General features: G+C 41.1%; 1 protein-coding gene across 8 annotated transcripts in view; it reads left to right on the top strand.

Annotated features, from left to right (window-relative positions):
• The window catches only part of LMNTD1 (lamin tail domain containing 1), a 303,586-nt gene that overhangs the window by 251,582 nt on the left and 28,732 nt on the right, over window positions 1–23,272 (top strand). For 5 of the 8 annotated variants that reach the window (XM_032767274.2, XM_032767275.2, XM_032767277.1 and 2 more), the window contains 2 exons: window positions 806–978; window positions 9,347–9,435. In XM_032767274.2, the coding sequence (XP_032623165.1) occupies window positions 806–978; window positions 9,347–9,435 (262 nt within the window). The remainder of the gene's footprint in view (window positions 1–805; window positions 979–9,346; window positions 9,436–23,272) is intronic. The other 3 variants (XM_032767279.2, XM_032767281.2, XM_032767280.1) reach the window with 1 other exon arrangement.

Raw genomic sequence — 23,272 nt, 5'->3', positions numbered from 1 at the left:
AGCACTCAGAAGTGTGCTAGGCAACATCCAGACAGAAAAGACACATTCACTGCCTCAAAAAGCTTATAGTCTAAAGGTTGTGATGTTCATAGAATTATTCACACTAGTTTGTGAAAAAGGTGGATCTAAAACTCATAGTTTCCTGCTCCAGCACAATGCATCTTAATCTAGACTATAGGGTATTTTGAAGGAGAAAAGCAGCATAGGCAGACATTTAGTTGTTGGATCCTTGCAGCATGCTCATTGAAGAATGGGAACATGTGCAATACACTTGAAATGTTTTGAAATCCGAAGGATAAGGGTTAAATGTGTTCTATTGCACATATGCCAATTGCAATTTTCTGTGGCTTATAATTTGATCAAACCTGGGCAGATTTTTTAATGAGGACAGTAAAAGGCCCCTTTCTGCCCACAGGAGTATTCCTCTGCTAAATTTCAACCTTCTGCTCCAAGCTGTGGCTAGAGTTGTTCAAAGGACAGTTCAAAAAATGTTAACATTGGCCAAACTAACTAGTGTTCACTGGCCTTGTTCTTGGAAATGGTTGAACAGGTTTTGCTTAAATTTCCAGAGAAATTCGACCTGAATCAAAGAGTCAGTATGGAAAATTTCAGCCCAAAGTGTTAAAGTTTGGCAAAATTATGAACAACTGTAAATAAGGGATTATAATAAAGTGTTAGACAGCCTTAATATAGATGCTGCTACTGCTCCACCTATAATACAAGTTATATAAAATATATGTGTACTATACATATATATTAAAAAATACAATATACAGAATACACTAATTTGTATTTCTGTTTACAGAGAAAAAAAGATCCCAGCAACCCTGTTCCCTACTCAGAATTCTTGGTGCCGAAGCCCAGCATCTCCCACGCACCCTCACTTTTCTCTGCTCAGACCATTAACAATGGGCAATGATGGCAGCAGTCTGTGCAGGCAGTCCAGGTGTCAGTCAGCAATACCTGACCCAGCACCAGGTGAGTTAGAGAGCAGTACTCGTAGAAAGTTCAGGATGCAAGATATTGTTTTCAATAATCAGAAATGTTTTGAAATTTGCTGGAAGAAAAAGATCGGTAGTTCTGCAGTAGTAATGTATATGTGTTATTACTCATATCATACACTTATCCTGCATGTATAGATTTTTAAAAATAAGCATTACATGAGTTTGTTGTTGTTGTTTTTGATATGAGTTGTTTCCAGTTAGGATTGACTCTTTTTAGGAAATCATAATACCAAGATTCAGTGAGAGAGAGAGACACTTGTATTGACTGTGAGTTGTTAATTAGGCATTGGTGAGTATCCCATGTTTAACTCTGGTATTTCAAACCCAGGAAGTTATTGAAAGACTGGAAGGAATTCAGACAAGAGCACCAAAGTAATTAAGACTATGAAGAGATTGATTTATGAGGAAAGATTAAGAAGTTGTCACAGTTGAGGGCAACTGCATCTATATTTCCCCCTCTGTGGTCCAGCAAGGGCATCCACTCTTAAGCTTCCGGCCTCCCCAGCCATCACATCTCTTAAGTAGAGACATACCTTTCTCTCTCCTCCTCTCCTGATTGGGGTTTTTCTAGGCTGCATAGTTTCCTGCCTACACTGTGAATAGCCCAGGTAGTCAGCACGCCTGCTTTGCCTTCTTCTCAGAGTCCATAAACAGCATAATGGCCCACATTTAAGTTACCACACAGCTCTTTCTAAGCAAGCACATTTATTTTTAAGGTAAAAGCATCATACCGAAAAGATATTAAAAACAAAAGAATCTATATACATTCTAATAAGTTTGCAAGAGATCACTCCTCACTCCAACAAGGGATCTGACAGGTAACAGTCGTTCAAACCCCAGATAGGGATTATTCTGTTGTTACAAGTTCATAACCACCTTGACTCAGAACAAGGACGCCCAGGAATAGATCAAGTCCTTCCAAATCTTCCCAGGAAGGATTTGGGCCTACCTTGGACAGATGGTCCTGTCCGTTTGCTGGATCAGGAAGCAGGCCCTGTGTCTTTTTCTGCTGGTCTCTAGAGAATCCAGTTTGAATCAGTTTATGCAAGTCTGTACAGGTGGTGGTACCTCTTCAGAGCTGGTGCATGCTGAGTGAATTTGCCTAATCGGTCTGCCCACTCCCGCTGTTCTTAATTCCTGGAGATCTGTGGTCAGCCTCACCTACTGGATTACATACACTCCATGGCCCGCAGTGATACATACAATTAGTACAGTAAGATCTCCCAAAGATATTGCAGAAAATCCCCATATCTGTCACAGAAGTAAATATGTTTGACAACCAAGGGACAGACATGATAACTGCCAAAAGTTTGGAAAGATAAAAACACCAAGGAGGGAGAAGAAGTGTCTGACATGGTCCCAGATAATATAGCTAGGAGGAATGGGACCAAATTTAGAACAGGACATTCTAGGCTGAATGTTTCTTACCAAAGAGCTCTAGTGGTCTGTAATATAGTTTCCCAGTGGTAGTGGAGAAGGTTTCACCTGAAATTTTTAAAGCCATTGTACTAGGGTGCTGAACAAACACAGAACAACATTATGGTCCCTGCTCCAAAGAGCTTACAGTCTGATGGTTTTCATAATACATATAAATATCTGGTGCTTTTAAAAAAATCCTGCGAAGATCTTGACCTCAATGATATCTTAGCAATGGGTTCCACAGGCTAATTGTGTTGATAAAAAACATAAGCTCTTTGAGACAGGGACTGTCTCTTTATTGTATGTATGTAATATGCCTAGTACAAAGGAACCCTGGTCCTAGATGCTACTGTACTAGGAATACAATAATAATATATACAAATGTCTTTTCTTTTATCAGTTTCAAATTTGTTGCCTTGCAGTTTCCTTGAGTGTCCCCTTGTACTTGTTTTGGAGGAAGAGTAAGAAGGAATGCCAAATTTCCTTTCTATATACCATTCACCATTCTGTATATGTCTATTGTGTCCCCTCTTCCTCGTCGCTTCTCTAAACTCAATAGTTTTTTCAGTCACTCTTCACATGGAAGTTTTTTCCATATAGCTAATAAATGTTGTCACCAGTCTCTGAATCACTTCTATATGTGCTACATCCTTTTTGAGATATTAATAATAATAACAGAACAGTACTCCAGGGGAGGGTGTACCATAGATTTGCACAGTGACATTGTGCAAATATTTTCAGTATTATCTTACATCCTGTTTCTTATGCAACCTAACATTTTCCCTTTTTGACTGACACTGCACATGGAACAGAGGTTTCATTGAGCTGTCCACAATGACATCCAGGTTTTGTCCCTGAATGGTTATGGTTAATATACAGTACGGTTAATATACAGTACAGTTACCATGCAGTAAGGTATATGAATAGTTATGCCTTGCAATGTTCATTTATCAGCATCAAATTTCATCAGCCATCATGCTGTCCATTCACCTTGCTTTGTTAGCTCCTTCTGAAGTTCCTCACAATTATCTCTAACGTTGACCCACCTAAATAATGTTTTGTCAACTGCAAAATCTGTCACTTCAACTCTAACTTGCTTTATTTGACTGAGGAATAATGTATTTCCTGCTTATACTGTTGACCTGCCTAATTATATTCCTCTACACTTGATGCACGAAGTGTCCTGTCTTTCCCTTCAGCCTCCCCTGTGGGACAGGGAAGCAGCTACTGACACAGCTCACAAGTTCCAAAGGAACTTCCTTTATATTTTAGTTTTATCTCACAGTTCAATGTATCTCCCTTGTTCCTCAGAAAAGTGCCACACTGGTTCCTTATTTTGTTGTTGTTGCTGCTGAATTTCGCTCTAAATCAAAGTATTAAGCTGGGAAGTTTTCAATGGGTTTACAAATAGCCAGGGCATGCATTGAAATCAAGCACTTTGAAATCTCAGCCAAACACAAGAAGTTTTGTCAATCAGAATTTTTTCACATCTCCAGTTGCTGAGAAACACTAATTAAACATTCAGTGGCAAATGGAGAATGAGGGGTAGGAAAGTAAGGGAGGATTTAGCGCACATTTTCTCTAAAAAGGAGCCATGCATTGCCCACACTCCTCATCTTTATGAAGTGAAGCAAGATCATTTTTTATTTCCTGTTGTTTTTCTCCTTCTGTCTTTTTGTCACAAATACACAGGGCTCAGTTTTCCACCCTCATTCACTTGGAGGAGCACTTACTTTCATGAGCTGTCCCAGTGACTTTTGGAGTCAGTGGAAGTTCTAGTTAAAACGAGTAACAGTTGCAGAATCATACCCATATCTTTTATTGTAGGATGCTGACATGTGGCAGACAGGGCTGTGTGATAAAATGTGCCCTTGTAAATGAGGTTATACAAATACGCTGTTGCACTTTTGGAATAAACTGTACTAGGGGCATATATGATGACAGTGTAAAGGTTAAACAAATGATTATGGCAACAACACAGGAAAGAAACTTTATTGTTTTCTCAGATAGATCAACTAACTACACCAGATCAATCAAACATTCCTGTCAGCATCAAGTCACAAATTACAGCACTCCAATTTCTCCAAAATTTCTCTCAATATGACTGACAGCCACGTTGCACTTAACTTGCATTTGGAAAGCCTGCTTTCTCTGTCATCTCTAATTCCTTGTGGACAGACTTCCAACCTTCAAAACCTTAAACTGGCTCTTCAGATGAAGAAATACAGAAACTGTCCCATCCTCTTTTAAGCCAATCACCGAGAATTCAAACACACAATCTCAATGTGGTGCTGAAGAAGGCAGAGGCCCATAATTAAAAATAGCCATTCTGGAAGCACACTATAAAAAAGAATGGAATTTCATTTATTAGGTGGGGGGGGGCTGTACAGTTATTTTGCAATTACAATAGAATCCTGATTTTCTAAATTCATTATCTCAACCTCATTATCTAATGACCTGCCAGTGTGTCTACCTGCCTGCCAAGCAGTATGTTTATTATTTACTGCTTATAAGGGACTGCAACCATTTGTATTTATGTGTCCTTGGTGTGCTAGAAAAAGCAGGGTACTTGGATCCTATCTTGGAAACTCAAGATAGTGGAAAGCCTTGGGAAAATTCTGAAAATTCTGAACATTAAGTATGGCATAAGAAGTTCAAAAATACAGAAATTAAGAAAAAATGCAGACTTTGGGCCAGATCCTCAACTGATGTAAATCAGCACAGCTCTGTTCTAGCCCTATGATTCCTCCCTGGGATCAAAGGAAATAAAATTATGAATAGTAAATGATGCTGAGAGTGATTCAAAGATTTATCTTTGGTTTTGATGAGAGGGAAGAAGGAAGCTGCTCTTTCAGGACTCCTGCTTAAAAAGAAAGCACTTAAGTTTTGCTTGAAGCTGAATGATCAGGAACCAGCAATCATGTCTTAAAAAGACATGGAAAGAAGTGGCTGAAATTGTACAGGGAACAGACAAGAGCAGCTGATGAAGTTGCTAGGCTGTGCCATACAATGGAATGTCTATAATGGCCTGTCACATGAGCCAATTTATAATGACAATAAAACAGGCTTCTTGGTGTTTATTGGTGTCGCTTACCTAGTAAAAAGTTGTCACTATTCTGGAATTTGGCACTCACACACTCTGTCTCCTGCTGACAGAGAGATCTAGAGAGTACTTCTCTCACATGAATATGTTGAAACAGACTGGTCCACTATAAGTATCAGAGGAGCATCTGAACAAATGGCACACTCATTGCCCTCTTACAAGTTGATCTCTGTGTTGAAACTCTGTTTACAAGTGCAAGGTTTGCCTCTGAAAAGCAATTCTGCTCCTGGATAACTTGGCAGTCCAACCTGATACTTGGGATACCATGAGTAGGGATGGCTCAATATAATGTATTTTCCTGGCTTCTGATATAGCATGCCAGCTGTGACCAAAGGATACTGTGGAGTTATGGAATAAAGTCCACAAAACTCTGCTCTTGGATGATTTCATAACAAGAAAGTGCCACTTTATGAAATCATCAAGCGATCAGGCTTACAAGTGTTGTGCATGTCTTGCAGAAACATGGGATCATTAAAAAGCTAATTCTCTGGAGAGAAAGCATGAGTGTTGTCAGGCTATGAGATCAGCCTTAGACCAAAGACTGAGGATACCGACAAAATTCAGGTTGAAACTTCAGCTAAATAAAGTGAAAAACTTGCTTCTTCCTACCAGACCCAGTTTCTGATAGGGAATGTGTGCAGGATTGTAGATTGCAACAACAGTGAGCAAGGACACTGCCATCTCTGTGATGAGACAGTTGTGGAGACAGTCTGACATGGACAGAGAAAGAGCATGAACTAGAGTGAATGTGACAGTGAGGAGAAAAATGACACAATCTCCACATTAGTTTCTGCACATTCGAAAGCTGTGGAGCATTTGAAAAAAAAAATGTATGCTGTACACAGAATCCAGAGTGACTGCAATCCTGTCTAGCATCAGATGCTCCCACAAACTCTTCACACAAAGTCTTCAAGATACGATTTGATACATTATTATAATAACTGGGGGGAAAACACTTTGCCTGACATTTTCTCACAAAAATGAACTGTAGTATTTTCAAGGTACAAAGGGCATTTAGCCAATGGGAACTGAATGCCAAACAGTCATTTATGCCTTTGAAAATCTCTCCCTCCACAAATGTTTTTCAGTGCACAGGCTGAACTGGTTGTATGAAATGTATAAAGTTACTATAATCCAGATGCACTGCATTTCTTTTATGTTAATTGAAATCCATTTCAGTTTATTTTTAATTCGCTCCCTGATTAACAAACACATCTGGTATAACGCAATAAGGATACTACCCTCCTACATAAACAGGGAACAACAGGCAGAAAACAAATATCATGCTCTGTGGTTCCTTTGAATGCACTTTTTTGCCCAAATTTTCAAAGGACTGTGTTTGAACTCCTCCCCTGCCATCTTGAATTACTCACCTGTGTAAAATGATCACTGCAACCCAACAAAGCAACATACATTCACGAAACTAAGCACTTTTCCTAGTTAGCTCTCCCTTAACTTCAGATTCCTCCTGCTGTGCTTTTGACCAACCAGAGATCAGGGGATATGTTCTGGAGTTTGGGCCCAGATTAGCCCACCCCTCCCCATGGAGTGGCCCTTCATGTGTGGTTCTCCCTTTGTCTATGAAGAAATGGTATTGGGATGCCTCTGTGGTATTCTTCCACCCCTGACCAAGCGACTCTCTGTACGGAGCTCTCTCTGTGCAGGCTGGGGTCTGTGCATGGGAAGGAAATGGGGTCAGGCCAGACCAAAGCAAGAGGGGCAAGTTGGGTTAGGACTAGAGATATACCCATCATCCACCTTTGGCCCAGCAGAACATGGTGCTCATGCTGTATTAACCTTTTCACAGGTCCCTCCCACACCAGAGATCCCAGGGGGCTTTCTCTGCCAGTTCATTTTCATTGGAGCTTCACCTACAAGAAGAAAGGGCAGCCAGCCTCCAGGATCCTGACCCACAGTGGGAGTACAGGACCTTGTATGGATGACCAAGGTCACATGCAGATATTTGGGGCAGCTATTCTGAAGGAAGCACATTGCTGCCTACCCCCTTTTTCCCACTTGGAAGTTCTCTACAAGAAAATTATCAGAAATATAGGAGTAAAAAGTGGCTTTTACTATGCAAGGACGCAATGGAAGGGCCTAAATACATGTCAAACTGTATTATGCAAATATCCCTCCTTCCATCCTTTCTAAAAACAGCTTTTATCATGCAAACAAACTCCCAACCAGTGTTTAAACATTGTAACAGATGTAATAACACAATCACCACTTCCCATTATCAATACATCGATACAGTTCTCTTTTCAGGAAAAGATTTGTTGGCTGTCATTACTCTGTTAAGTCTGTTTTAAACATGCTTCTGTTGCAACTCAAAATTGCCTCCATCCCACATTGATTTAATATTTATCTTACTTCTGCTGTCATCAAGTATTAGAAGCAAGACTAAAAAGAGACCAAAAAGCAAAGGTGAAAACGTCATTTATTATAGAGAATTCAATACTGCCTCCTTTTAATCCTTCTGCACTACTGTGTGTGTCATGAGTCTCTTATCTTGGCTATTTGGTTCTGTTGACTCAAAGATATAGCCAGTTGTTTGACTATTCTTGCAGATCGTTCTCTAAAATGTTCGCGAGATGAAATAATTGAACTTAGCCAAATGTATTGTCTAAAGAAAAACAGTACAAAAGAAAAGGAGACATACACACCCTCTTTTTGGGAAGCAAATTCCCACAGCATGTTCACCTAGCACACAAGGTGTTCTTCAAAGATATGCATTTCAACTAGTAATTTGTAGGATGATTTTACAAGTTAAAAAACTCTTTATGTGTCACTAAAATTGAACCCACTAGTTCCTACCAATCCTTAGCTTGTTGTTCTGTACCTTCCTTATCTTTGTTTTGGATACTAGCATTCAGGGCCATGAAGATACCTTCCTGGCTTGTACGGGGGCAGAACATTAATGTATTTTGCCTTTGATAAATGTCCTGTTTTCTAATGCCAGAGCTGACTTCAGCTTTGCAAAGTGTTGTGGGATATTGGACGTGGGGCAACAGAGTTTTGGGGAGAGCATAATACATTCAATTAACATAACTTCCCAACAAGTATATATATGTAATGTATATTATATTAGTATCATGCCAATAATACCTTTTAAGGTGGTGTATACTATGCCTAACATATATGTAATATTGGCTAGCAGTCCACACTGTGTCCCACATTTGGGTCTTGGCAAATAGACTCAACTGTTGAGAGTCCAGTGTGACAGTGGAAGTTCTCACTATGTGTGGGTGAATGGATTTGGATAAAGACTTCCTCCCTCATCCTTGTCCCCCCAAATCTTTGCAAACAAATTGAAATTAACCTTTTTTTAGTTTAAAAAAAATCAGTAATTATAATTATAATCATAATTATTCATTATTTTTTTACTTCTGGTTTCTGACCAGAACCAGATGTAAATACCAAAATACCATGGATGGAGTCTTGGGGTTACTGATATAAATGTCAAAGCTCCCATTGACTTCCATGGGGTCAGCCTTTCAGCATATAGGAAGGGATTTCTCACTAGATTTTCAATTCACTTTTGCAAACTCAAAAGGATTGGACAATTTAGATAAGCATGACCAAGTCTCTAAATCATTAAAGTTCACCCTTCTCTTGTTTTCACCAACTTCTTGGGAAACTGAGTTACTTGCATCTTAGTGACAACCAAGAAGGTCTAGGTGACCATGGATTTACCACAATATGCTTTTTATTTAAAACTTTTTCCATAAACTGAGAGGAAAATAAGGATTTTTGTGGTTGACTTTATTACTTCTGAGATTTAAAATCAGTGTATGGAACTCACTTTTGTTCTCACTAACAGGCACTCTGTATGCAGGAACCAGCCGGGGCAGAAACACAGCTACAAGAAGTTTTAATGGAAAAAGTAGAAGGCTGACCCGGTCAGCAGGGGTGAGTAGAGACTAAGACAAATTCCATTTTCAATAAAGCAAGAACAGTGGGGTTCAGATAAAGAAAAGGAAACAAAAAACTTAATTTTGCTACATTCTTTTTATTATTTGTGTTGTAAGAGAGAGGCCTACGTCATTCAAGATTCAGATCTGACTCTGTATCAAAACAGTGCAATTGATCGCATCTATATAATGTGACTATTACAAACACCACTGTATTGGCAGGAAGTTTGCATTCACAGCTTGAGAGTATGGGTCTGATTCTCATTTACAATGAGGCCCTTTTCACTGCTCTGGTAGGGTAAAGAGGCCTTGAAGTGGGTGTACATTTTCACCCACTTTAAGACCTCTTTATACTTAAACTATCCTATAGAAAGACCTACAATCAAACCCTGTATAATGGGCCCATCCCAGGACCCTAAATTTGTAAATCCCCAAACTGGGAGAACGTTAGGCTCCCAATCCAAACTTCCTGGCTTGGGTTCATCTCTAATTTTTTCTAAAGATCATTTCCATGGTTTTTTGTAATATAGAATACTTTCTCTTCACTAATAGATATGTAAATGCAGGCGATACCTAGGAAAATGCTAAACATTGCTTCAGTATCAGACCCACATTTCTTAAGACCTGAGTCAAAGCTCATTGAAGTCTATGGGATTTGGCTGTTAATGAATACTAAGCTATATATGATGATGATGATGATGATTATTCTAGACCTATAGAATATATATTATTATAACTGTATTATGGTTGATGTTCTGCAAAGTGCTATTTGCATTTACATGGCTGTAAAAATGTTTATCATCAACAGCCGGTCTACGTACACTAGACTGAAATGAAAAAGAAATCCTGGAGGAATTTTTTAAAAATTGGATGTGCTTGCTTATTAATTAACTGTTAACATAGTATAGGGTTCTTCCACTAGGTATAGGCCTGTGTAAATAAGCATATCAGTGTCTCAGTTTTCTCTTCTGTAAAGTGGTGGCAATAAAGCATATCTCAAAGGGGTATTGTGATGCTTGATTCACCAGTGTTTGTAAAAGCACTTTCATATCCTCAGATGAAAGGCACTTTAGAAGTGCAGAAGTAGCATTAGTAACACTAGATAAAATGCCCTTTTGAGTATAAATCATGCTTTTGCCAAGAAACTACTTGAATTAAAAGAAGCTGATCATCCAGAAAGACTGTTTCCAAACATCTGTCTCTCTAATCTCTTGGCTTTCTAAGTATCATTCAGGGTTTAGCTGAGCAATTCAACTTTACTGTCACAGTTAAAAAAAAAACCCTGCATGATGTTTTGGAAATGTAGGGGTCTCTATTTGCAGCCAGAGATATGAGACTTGATTCTTATTTATACGGAAAGCCCATTACACTGACATATCCTTAGGATATATCTTCATTGCAGAGTTAACCCAGGCTTTTGTTTCTAGTTCCCTTTCTGTCCCCACACAAAACCCTCTTATGTTTGATGGTGCTTTCAACCACGGTAGCTGGGGCTATAGACCAAAGCCAGAGTGAGGCTTTCATTTGGGCTGGGAATCCCTCTGCTTTGCAGTAAGGATACCGGTTTAGCCACTCAGATGTTGATAATCCTCCACTGCCTTCCCAGAAGGACAGACAAGTTCTCTCACAGTTCACAAGAAAGAACCATAAAGCAACTTACTGTAGCACCACAAACCATGGTATATGCCCCCAGAAGTCCTAGTGACACACATAGGGGAGTGCAGCACCACTGAGGACACAGTAACTTGAGTGTGTCTTTGCTGTGTGGGAGGCTCACTCCTGTGCTAAGCTAACCTACCTGCTGATCACTTATGGTCAGGGTGCTGGAACAATTTGTATAGCGGGAGTGCTGAGAACCATCGAATCAAACTAAACCCTGTATATGATGGAAACCACTTCAAGCCAGGAGATGCAACAGTACCCCTAGTTCCAGCACCTATGTTTGTGGTAACCACAGTGAAAACGTATCTTTAGAGTAAATAAAAACAAGGCCCGTGCTTTCTCAGGTGCACGTGAATGGTACAATGATGATGTCATTAGCTAGCTAGGAAATTCTGAGAGGCACAGAAGATTCAGGTCTTCCGGCATAACCTTCAATGGAGGCACAAAATTCAGAAGCTCTAGAGAGTTGATTCCATACTACCGGATTTTCTACACAGGGAAATTTACCAGTATAATTCTAGTGCTATATTTATACTAGAGAAACTCCCCATATGGAGACTTTTATTGTGGAATAAGAGTGCCTTTTTCTGCCTTTAGCATATACCAGTTCCAAAGTCACATCAGCTAAACTGGGAAAAGGCACTCCTCTTCTTGAATAATAATGTCCAGCTAGGGAGTTACACTGATATCGCTTTAGCCATTTAAAGATAACAGCATCATTATGCTGATAAATTTTCCTGCTTAGACAAGCCCCCTAAGTCCTTTAGAAAGGCTTTCAAACTATATGTCCTCTGCTACATATTCATTTTTGAAAAGCTGCTCTCACTGGGGGCTAGGTGACTCAAGTGATTTAATAATGACACACAGAGCCTTTCATCCCTTGATTACCAGTTCAAATCCAGCCCAGGCTGATAGTGAGTGACTATGTGATGAACTAGAGAAATGAACTGATAGTCTGTTTCCAATGGACAGCTGTCCCTCCTGCAACAAACTGGCCTCCTTTGTTTGCCATCTCAGTCGACAGACTAAAGACAGAATGGGATAGACTGTGAATTGCTGTACCCCCTGGCCTCTAGAAGGGGCTCCTCAAGGGCAAGGTAGAGACCCATTGTTGGGATGGAGTGGGGAAGCTTGCATTGACACTACCTTTTAACAGCCATAAATTCACTAAGCAAGAAAATGCAGAGGTCAGGATCCCATCTGCCTGCTTAATTCAGCCCAGTTCACAAAGAATTGTTCACGTTACTTTGTGTTACCATTTTACTTTTCTGTAGGAGGAGGAAATGCAAATCTAATGAACAATGGGCTGTCCCAGGGTGTGGGGTCCAATCATCAGCTCTTAAGAGAGAGAAAGAGAGAGAGAGACTGCAACTTGTAAGGAGTCTTATTGATTTTGAAAAGGATGAGCTCATTCGGAGGGACTTCAGATTATCTTCTTCAGGCAGAAGCAGAGGCAACGGTCTGCTTCAGGTGTTTTCTGATAGAAAAAAAGGCACTAATCAAAAAAAAAAGTCTGCTCATCTTTTAGTTTGGCATTTACTGAAGAACATAGAAAGTGCTAATTTCATTCTCCACCCTTTGCCACTAGCACTTCTGCAGCTGTTTCTGCTGTTCATGGGAACACATTTTGCAATAGCACATTGTGTCAGGCAATCCTACCTCCTGTGATCAAGGACATTTGCATTTAAAGACACTTTCTCATGATAAAAATATATCTTCCTCGTATGGGTTTGACTGTGTCAGTGTTATATAGACAAAATTGGGAAAACATTGAAAGGTTAAAATACTACTCAGATAATAGAAACAGAAACAGAAGTTCAGTTGCTCACCCAGCACTTCTGTCTGGCCATTGGGTGGAAGAGGATGGTGAAAAGGGCACTCTTAGCTCTTCCCAGAATTCTTCTGTGGCCCTGTAAGTAGTGGAGGATGGTAAACAGGACTGGCTTATCTCAGAGCTACTCTATGGAAGCAAGGGTAGAAAGAACAGGGCACTGTCTGGCCCCGGATTTCTTGTTTTTGGTCCCTTGCAATTACATCCTTTCATGCAAAGCCCACTGAGGCTCCCTGCAGGTGCAAGGGTCTGCTTATATGGATCCAATTGCAGAATTAGTGCCTTTTTTGTTATAGCCCATGCTTTCAAAACGATATAGTCCTTCAGAATTGCTAATGTGTCATTTTGCCTTTCCTCGTTAATCTCTCCTTCAGTGCCATCTCCTCCTGTATCTGAGATTTTTAAAAAATGAAACAAAAACAATCAAATGTTCAGATTTCTTTAAAAACTGTTAGGACTCCAGTAAGCTTTATTCCTTTCCCCCATATTCTCTGTCGTGGACTTTGTGCTTCACATTCTCCTGCTGCTATCTGATGCCATTCTGAATGATGTTGTTTTACTAATTTAAAACGTAAGATACTTAAGAAAGGGGGTTTGACTTGTTACACATCTGTAATACATGATGCAAATCTATAGCACAACATATATAACCTCAGACAATTATTAGCCACTTGTTACCTGGACGATGCAAACTTCTTTGAGATCTGAAAAACTGGACTGAGGAACAAGCACCTGTTCATGAAACTTCCAGCGTTCCCTGCTTCTAACTACAGTATATTGTCAATATCAAGAGAACACCTTTCTTATCTATTGAGACCTATTCTCTACAGGGCAGGGATTATCTCTTCCTCTGTATTTGGAAAACACCCAGCAGCCTTTTGGTGCTACTGCAGTCTCCATAATAAATAATAGTAATCAATTAATCTTTTGTCAGGATATAAAGATGATTTAAATGCAGTGTTTTCCCCCACATAATTCCCATATTACACAGACAATGTGCTTTCTGTTTATTTTTGATGAGGACCATTCCTATGATTTTGATAAAAATACTTTAAGCAACTGATTAGGTTACCCATAAGATCTCTAATGAACAAATCACAGCTTTTTTAGCGCATTGCACGGTAGCAATCTGTGAGGATGTGCTTAGTGTATGTTTCACTTTTCCTTCTTTCCATCCCACTCCCATCTTAGACAGGCACTGGAGAGCAGGTTAGGGCTATTCTGGAAGAAGAGACCAAATTCTCTTTCCATCTCAGTTCCTTCATATTTCATACTAATACACTAATACTTATGTCCAGGCAAGTGAATCCCAAGGCACCTTCACTTAACAAGCATTCCCTTTTTTAACCAGAGTGGAGCTGAGTCACTCCATGTTCCAATTCACCATTTAAAAATGGGAGACTCTTTCAGAGATCTCTTCAGTACTAGCAAGTAACTGGGAAGAAAACCGATTTAGAGAAAGCAAGCAGATTCCATTGGCTTTGTGCCTGATGTCATCCTTAGGCTCCATCTACACTTGAACTGCAGCCCAGGCATCTGACGTGGTGACAATATAGTTGTCCCTTAACCTGGTTAGAGTCTGGTTCAAAGTTGTAGTGTAGAACTGACCATGTCCTGTTAACTGGGTTCAAGCCTTGTACTGTGCACTCTGTTGTAACTTCGTTAGAGATCAGACAACTGGCAATCAGGCCCTCTGACTCATTTACACTTGTAATGTTGATAGGACTTACTGGGTATGTCTACACAGCCTGCAGAGAGTGCTTGGAAGTTGTGGCTCAGGCTGGAGTTTGGGCTCTTGAGCTCACCCTCTCTGTAGCCTTTAGAGCCCAAGCTCCAGTCCGAGCCTCAACTCCAATGTGCTGTCTACGCAGCTAGTGCTAGAGGGCTAGCGCTAGCCCAGGTCCATCGATTGAAGGTGGGACATTCGCTGCCACAAGCTGTGTACACATACCTTATAGGAACAAAGCTGAGGTGGTTCAGATTGCTATTCAGTAGCTCACAAGGTGATGATCTAGTAATGTAATGCAGTTAACAGTGGAACCTAATAACAGTCTTGGGTGTTTTGACAATGGGGCATGAGTGTTCACTGAAATACTTTAATGGCTTGGAAAATGTGGGTATGAAGAATTAGTGGCAAATACTTTTATTGGATGTTTTATTTGAAGGTTTGAAGGTGTGCATGTGCCACAAGATGGGGTTGGTTTAGCACTTCTGTAGCATCAAAATACTAGTGCCTAACTCTAGTATCACATCATATGCACCAGTGCATGTACAATCCCAACAGTTCTGGGACTGAGCACTAGTTTTGCAGTGATCACAGACTGCCATAAAATAAAGCACAGGTCCCAAACAGCAGAAGCACGTAGTGATCCCATTCTGGAGTACTTGCACATTTGTAAGATGACAATATGGAGCCACCTTGGGCAGTACCAGGCTGATGAACAGCAAGTCCCTTTCTTATGTCTGCCTCTCTGCCCATCAAAAAAAAAATGCTGCAAATCACATCAGTCTCTCTATGTGCTACATCCAATGAAACTCCCTATAGATCTGGGCCAGGCCAAGGGCCGACCGGGGGGGTTGAGCCCCCCTGGAGCCCAGAGGAAGCCAGCACCTTTGCCCAGTCCTCTATAGTTTCACCCTTTGCTAACATACACTGAATTGAAACCTGTCGAACAGCTGAGAGTAAATGTATTCTGGGAATAGATTTGTTCCATTAGCTGAAATTAGTGTTAAGCATGTTCTGTTGTCATTTGCTTCCCATACAGCTGTCACAGCATGTGTTTGTGCCATTTTACAATATATGTCAAATATAAGTGGAAGTCAAACAACTGCAAATGGTTAGGTAAAGAGCAGCTTTCTTTTGTTTGATTCAGCATAAGGAAATATCCTGCTTCCATCTATATTGGCTTTGAAATTAGTTTTAGCAAATATGTACAGGAACAGTACACATAAGCATGTAGAAAATAGTGAGCATGTTTAGAAGGTGTGTCATTTAAGTGTGTAACAGCAGTGCTGGCACAGTGACCCTGCAGAGATGATTATGCTGGCTAATGATTAAAAAATTGCAAACAGCTGTTTCTTTAGGCTGTGGAAGAGCAGAGATTTGAGGCAAAGAGCACCAACCACAGAAGAGATAGTCACTTCACACAACAGGAGGTCTAAGGGCCTGCTGTACATTCTCAGTGTATATTTATACAACTGAGTCCAAGTGCTGCTAACGGAGGTCATTGAATTTTTATTGATGCCATGTAATTACCTACCCCTTAATTTTTTGTAACTTGCATTTAATTTTTGGTTTTATTGTTTACACACACGGAGTTTTACAATTTAAACAAACTTAATCTACATTCTCACAATGGCAGTGAGCCTTTTCAGAACATTTTGCCAGCAAAGAGACTCTGATGCAATCTTCTCTTGACACTGATCATCTATGGTGGCCTTTAACCTTAGTCTCATCTCAAACTCTTTCCACTTATGGAATGCTCTCTTGCTGCCTTCTCATGGCATGCCAGATTTCTAGACAGATTTTTCAAGTCCTTTGTTCCTGTAGAACCCAATGTGGCTGGAACATTAGACTGGAAGAGTTTGCAACAAAAACAGTATGCAGCATTCAGGGTTTTTGAGTACATAAGCCATGGCCTCTCTATTTTGTCACCATTGGGGATTTCACACCAGTAATATGTTGGATGGAAACTTCTATTTTCATTTTCTTTGGAGAACATGAAGTTTTTCACTTGCTGTGGCCCGTGCAGTACAAGGAAGTCCCTTAGGCTACTGTTCAAGTGGGTCCACAGTCCTGGATCATCTAGACTTCAGGAATTAAACTCAGCAGCAGCTGTTTCTTGCACCTCCACCACACACTTCTCTGATCTACACTTTTCTTCAAGAATGTGCATGGTTACATCCATTTGAGATGGAGATATGGATGCTGCAGTAGCTGCCAGGTCACCTGCACTCTGACTAACTGGAAGATCAGGCATCTCCTCACCACTCACATCCTCACTGGGGCTGGAAGGCTCACCGTGAACATTTGTTTCCACTACGTGCATCCGATGAAGTGTGCTGTAGCGCACGAAAGCTTATGCTCAAATAAATTGGTTAGTTTCTAAGGTGCCACAAGTACTCCTGTTCTATTTGTGTCTATGTATCTCAGGAGAGCTCCTTCCTGCTTAGATAGAAAAGCTTCCTTTGCTTTTTCTTTTTCTGAATGCTGCCCCAGAGGGGCGTTTTCTTCTTTCACCCATGACTGCTGTAGTGGCTGTCAACACTCAGTTGAAGGGGACAAATAAGCAGGCTGGTAGCAGGGCCTGAGTGAGGGAAGATGTCAGCCTCTTAAGGGTCTAACTGGCTCCTACTACTTCAGTTGACTGCCTGTTCTCCTCAAGTGGGTTCAGGAAACAGGAAGCTCCCTGAGAAGCTGGAGTTAATCAGTGCAGGCTCCTAGGGGTGCTAGAGAGGTACATAAGAGGGTCCTCCTTCTTTCTCTCCCTGCAGCTCCTGCTGCTTTCTGTTATTCCCTCTCACCTTTTCTCCTGCCTGCCTGTTATGTCTCTTGTGCCCTCCTTCCTCCAGCACAACACTCCACCATCTCTGTGCATCTAGAGCAGAGAGACTACATATGAACCAGCAGCAGACACAATTTTCTACACCCTGTGTCCTAGTAATTCTGCCTCCCCACCCCCACAGTCTGGCACCTGAGGCAGTCACCTCAGTTTGCCTCATGGTAAGGCCAGCCCCGATCACCCAGTGGCCCAACTGATTGTCTGGCAGACTTCCTTCTTCTGTACTTTTTAAAAATTGCTACTAGTTTTGTCTGTTTTGTTAGTTGTCCTTCAAATTCTTTTTTGCCTAATTATATCTTTACATTTGACTTGTCAGAGTTTATTCTCCTTTCTATTTTCCTCAGTTGGGTTTGACTTCCAATTTTTAAAGGGTGTCTTTTTGCCTCTAACTGCCTGTTTTACTCTGTTCTTCAGCCATGGTGGCATTTTTTGGTTCGCTTATTATAATTGTTTTATTTGGGGTATACATTTTGTTTGAGCCTCTATTATGGTATGTTTAAATAGTTTCCATGCAGCTTGCAGGTATTTCAATCCTGTGACTTTTTCTTTTAATTTCCGTTTAACTTAGCTTCCTCATTTTTGTGTAGTTTCCCTTTTTGCAGTTATATGCTACTTTGGTGGGTTTATTTGGTATTTTCTCCTCTACAAGGACGTTAAATTTAATTACATTATGGTCACTAATACTGAGCAGTTCCGCTATATTCACCTCTTGGACCAAATCCTGTGCTGTACGTAGGACTAAACCTAGAATTGCCTCTCCCCTTGTGGGTTCCAGAACAACTTGCTCCAAGACACGGTCATTAATGGCATTTAGAAATTTTCTCTCTCTGTCTTGTCCTGAGGTGACATGTGCCCAGTCAATGTTGGGATAGTTGAAATCCCCCATTATTATTGAGTTTTTTGTTTTTGTAGCCTGTCACTATCCTCATCAGGTTCTCTGTAGCATAGTTCTTGTGTATACTCTTATTATTCAAGCATGGAATTTCTCTTCATCCAGATTTTACAGTACAATTTGATTAATTTAAGTTTTTCACTATATTTGACTCTATGCTTTCTTTCACATATAGAACCATTCCCCCCTCAGCATGACCAACCCTGTCATTCCTATATATTTTGTAAGCTGGTAATCACTATGTCCCATTGATTATCATCATTCCACCAAGTTTCTGTGATGCCTTTTATATCAACATCCTTATTTAAAACCAGGTACTCAAGCTCATTCATTTTAGTATTTAGACATCTAGCATTTGTATACAAGTACTTATAAAATTTGTCAATATTTAGTTGTCTACCAGCATGTGATGGAACTGAAGGGGACTCTTCTTTATTTGACTGTTTCATTCAGGTCCTACCTGTCCTTTACCAACATCCATCCTCTCCTCTTTACTAGTATATAGTGTACCCCATTTACTATATCCTTCCCTAAGCTATGTCTCTATCCAAACCCCATGCTCCTCTGCACCTGTTGGCTTTCCCCTATCTCTTAGTTTAAAAACTCCTGTATGATCTTTTTACATTTACATGCCAGCAGTCTGGTTCCTTTTTGGTTTAGGAGGAACCCAGCCTTCCTATAGAGGCACCTCCTATCCTAAAAGTTTCCTTGTGTTTCTAATAAACCTAAATCCCTCCTCCAAACACCATCATCTCATCCACACATAGAGACCCTGCCGTTCTGCCTATCTGCCTGGCCCTGACTATGGAACTGGAGGAATTTCAGAGGATGCTGCCATGGAGGTCCTGGACTTTAATCTCTTACCTATCCCCCTAAATTTGCCCCCCAGGACCTCTCTCTTACCTTTCCCTATGTCAGTGGTACCCACAGGTACCACAGCCACCATCACTGCACATAAGTCTGTCTAGGTGTCTGGAGAGGTCCAAAACTTTTGCACCCGGCGGGCAATTCACCATGCAGTCTAAATGCAATAAAACCTTGCTCATTCTCACTTAGCTAATCTGCAGATTTGATAATTCTGCTAAAAAAGGCAGCCAATAAAGATTTAAGAGTGCTGGGGGTCAGATCTCCTATTACTTCATTACTTTTACTTAATACAATGACAGAACATTCACTGGCAATCTATGAAGTATTCTAACAAATAATTAAAACTAAACTATCACTTCAAAATAAATGAAATAAGCACTTTTGGTGGTGCAATATTACTGTTGATTTTAATCATGTTTTTTATCTTCCTAATCTGCAATATTTGGTAAACTTCAGAGAGTGCAAATTTTAGCACTTGTCGCAATTTCCAAGCTCACAATCTTGGAGACTTACGTTTATCTAAAAAACAGGTGAAGCTTGTGAAGTGGCAGTGCAGGCTTCCTCTCATTGTCCTGCCAATGTGCTTAAACCAAGGGTGGGCAAACTTTTTGGCCCGAGGGCCACATCTGGGAACAGAAATTGTATGGCGGGCCATGAATGCTCACAAAATTGGTTTGGGTGCGGGATGGGATGAGAGCTCTGGTTGGGGGTATGGGCTCTGGGGTGGGACTGGAGATGGGATGAGTTTGGGATGTAGGAGAGCGCTCTGGACTGGGACCGAGGGGTTCGGCTGGTGGGAAGGGAATCAGGGCTGGGACAAGGGTTTCAGGTGTGGGGAGAGGCTCAGAGGTACAGGCTCTGGGTGGCCCTTACCTCAAGCAGCTCCCAGAAGCAGCGGCATGTCCCTCTTCCAGCTCCTACGGGGAGGCAAGGCCAGGTGGCTCTGTCATAAACAGATAGCTAAGGGTTAATGTTTCTTTTACCTGTAAAGGGTTAACAAAGGGAACCAAACACCTGACCAGAGGACCAATCAAAGTGAGGATTTTTCAAAGTGAGGGAGGGAACTTCTGGGTGTGTTTTGTCTTTGTTCTGCCTGTTTTGTTTTCTCCTCGGCTATGAGGGAAGAGCTTTTTTTCTATCTCAAGCTTCTTTCTACCCTTACTGTTCCCAAGTTGTGAGTACAAAAGGAAAAGCAAATAGGTTTATATTGATTTTTGTTTTACATGTGTGGAGTTGCTGGAATGTTAAATTGGATATCTTTTGAAATAAGAGCTGATTATCATATTTCTTTTAAAAGAATTAGCCCTGTGTTATGTCATCTGATGCAGTGATCATGTCATGTGTTTTTTCTTTCTTTTTTATATAAAGCTTTCTTTTTAAAACTTGTTCCGATTTCTTTTCCTAGTTAAGGCAAGGGATAGGAATCTCTGTGCCAGAGTAGTCTGTCTCTCTCAAGGAAAGACTGGGAGGGGGAGAAGAAGGAGGGGGGAAGGTAAATTGTCCTCCTGTTTTTTGTGTTCAAGGGATTGAAGCAGGGAAATCTCCTAGTATCCCCAGGGCAGGAAAAGTCGGGAGGAGTAAAGAGGCAGGAAGGGAAGTGGGTTATTTCCCTTTCTTGGAGGCTCAGGGCATCTGAGTCTTGGGGTCCCAGGGGAAAGGTTTGGGAGCCAGAAGAGTTTATCAGGTACTCAGAATCCTGATTGGTGGCAGCGAGATCAGATCCAAGCTGGTAATAAGCTTGGGGGAGTTTCATACAAGCACCCAGATCTAAGTAGGAAAAGCTTAGAAGGTTTCATGCTAGCTTCTCAGTTTATGAACGCTAAGGTTCAAATCTGAGTAGGAAGCTACGACAGGCTGTCCCATTGGAGCAGCAGAGGGGGGCCATGTTGCTGCTTCTGGGAGCCTCATGGAGTGGTCCCCAATCCTGCTCCCCTGTTGGAGTGCCAGAGAGGGGCCATGCTGCAGCTTCCAGGAGCCATGTGGAGAGGCCCTCAATCCTGTGCCCAGGCTGGAGCGCCGAAGTGGGTCAAGCCCCAGTCCCCAGTCCCCAGAGGGAGCTCAAGGGCCGGCTTAAAATGGCTGGCAGGCCCGATTCGGCCCGTGGGCCATAGGTTGCCCATCCCTGGCTTAATCCCATTCTTTATACTTTGATCTCCATGTCATTTCATTCCTTGGTACCTCTGCTGAGGTTATCAGTATAAGTACCAAACAGTGACGGGGCGTAGTGATTTTATTGATGTAGAAACCTGGCCAAAGAGACCTGGACTGAGGTTATGTAATTGTTTACAGAGGCCACCAAACAGCCATTAAATCCATTATTTCAACAGAGCTGGTGAATTTGTTGTGGATCAATTATCCAGTGAATTCTGGCCTCAAATCATTTAAGAACTGATCCTGATTTTTGAGAATGTAGCTGTCATTCACAGGTATTTGCAGAATACTTTAACAAACAAATTTGAGTCTATGGATTGTTTGTGAGCTATTCACTTGAGTTTTTTATTATTTATGGAGTCTGACTGGTCATGTAGATCACCTGGTATTGTTTTTGTGCCCTGATGAGTTGGTTGGAACTTTTTAAACAAAGATAGCAATGAATAACACATAGTGAACAGTGATTACACTTGTATGTGCACGGATGCCTTAGTCTAATATGACACTGTGTGTTTGCATGATGAACAGTCACTATCCAAACATTATCCAAAACCAAAACCAAACCTACTCACACAAATGTGAAGGAACAGAAAACAGGGAATATAAAAGTGGGTGTACAAAACAGCTGTCTGGAACTGAAGAGGAATTTATGAACATTGTCTTGGCAATATTTGACCATCTCTAACTTTCAGTCATTAACAACCAGATTCAAACGTCTGACACAAAGGTGAAGGTTTCTCTACATCCCATTCATTGTCTGATCCCTGAGCCATTTATTCTTCCTTATAGCTAATTTTAAGGAACTTCACACACCATGGGTGAGATGCTTCCCGCTGCTCCCATCCTCCTGGGCCACATAATAGGGTCCAAGTGACATAAAGGGGTCCTAAAAGCTCCATATCCTGCTGGAGGAGGATTCCCAAGATGAATCATGTGAGAACTGGTGACAAAGCATTCTCAGTGGAGGGGATCTGGCTATAGAACAATCTTCAAGAGGAGATCAGAACAATACAGAGTCTTATCATCTTTAGGAAATGTTGCAGAACCTTCCTCTTCAAGAAAGTCTTTCTACCATAAGTGATGCTCACTATATGAAAACCACTTACAATTCCCAATCCCCCCCCAAAAAAACCTCTGCTCCAAGCAGAATTTTGACCCCCAAAACTAAGAGTTAGAGATTCCATAAAGTCTACTAGAGACTTTGTTGTTGCTATTTGTTTTACGTGGAAGATGTTCAGATACTACAGTGATGGCTAGCAGTATAAGATCCTAAGATAGATAGATACATTCCCCCTGCATGGGCACTGTGGAAGAAAGCCATACTATTACTTCTCATGGATACCATTGCAAACATTGGTGTAGGTGGTGCACTAATGGGTGGGGTCTGCACTGATGGAGCTTCTGGGCAGTGCTGCAGCCCCTTGGGCGGCCCTGCCAAAACATAGACAGGGCTGTTCACATTATCTCAGGGGCCTCTCCAGCCCGCAAGTAGAGTCCAGGAGGATGCAAAGGTGGCTTAAAGCTATGCTTCTAGAGGTGCAACAGAGACACTCATCCAGTGGGTGCAGTTAGGATAATGACACTACTACATAGAGATGCTAGCTCTAGCGTGTAGATAGGACAGAACAAGTACTCTATTATTTTAAGCCTGTGTTGTATTAAATTGTAGTTCTCATTTAATTTGTAACCATTTCAGCCTTTAAGTACTACATGGCAACACAATGTAGATTATTGTGACAGACCGAGGCCAGTGGGGTGCAGGAGTCTGGTAGAGGGCAAATATACTGGTCATTGGGTGAGTAGTTTTCTGTTCCCTGAGTGACCAGAGCAAGGGCTGCACTAGAGTAATAAGGAACTTGCTAGAACCAAT

Source organism: Chelonoidis abingdonii, chromosome 1, assembly GCF_003597395.2.
Source record: "Chelonoidis abingdonii isolate Lonesome George chromosome 1, CheloAbing_2.0, whole genome shotgun sequence".
In the NCBI taxonomy this organism is placed as follows: Eukaryota; Metazoa; Chordata; order Testudines; family Testudinidae; genus Chelonoidis; species Chelonoidis abingdonii.
The sequence above is the reverse complement of the archived record's forward strand: the minus strand, read 5'-3'. Positions and strand labels throughout refer to the sequence as shown.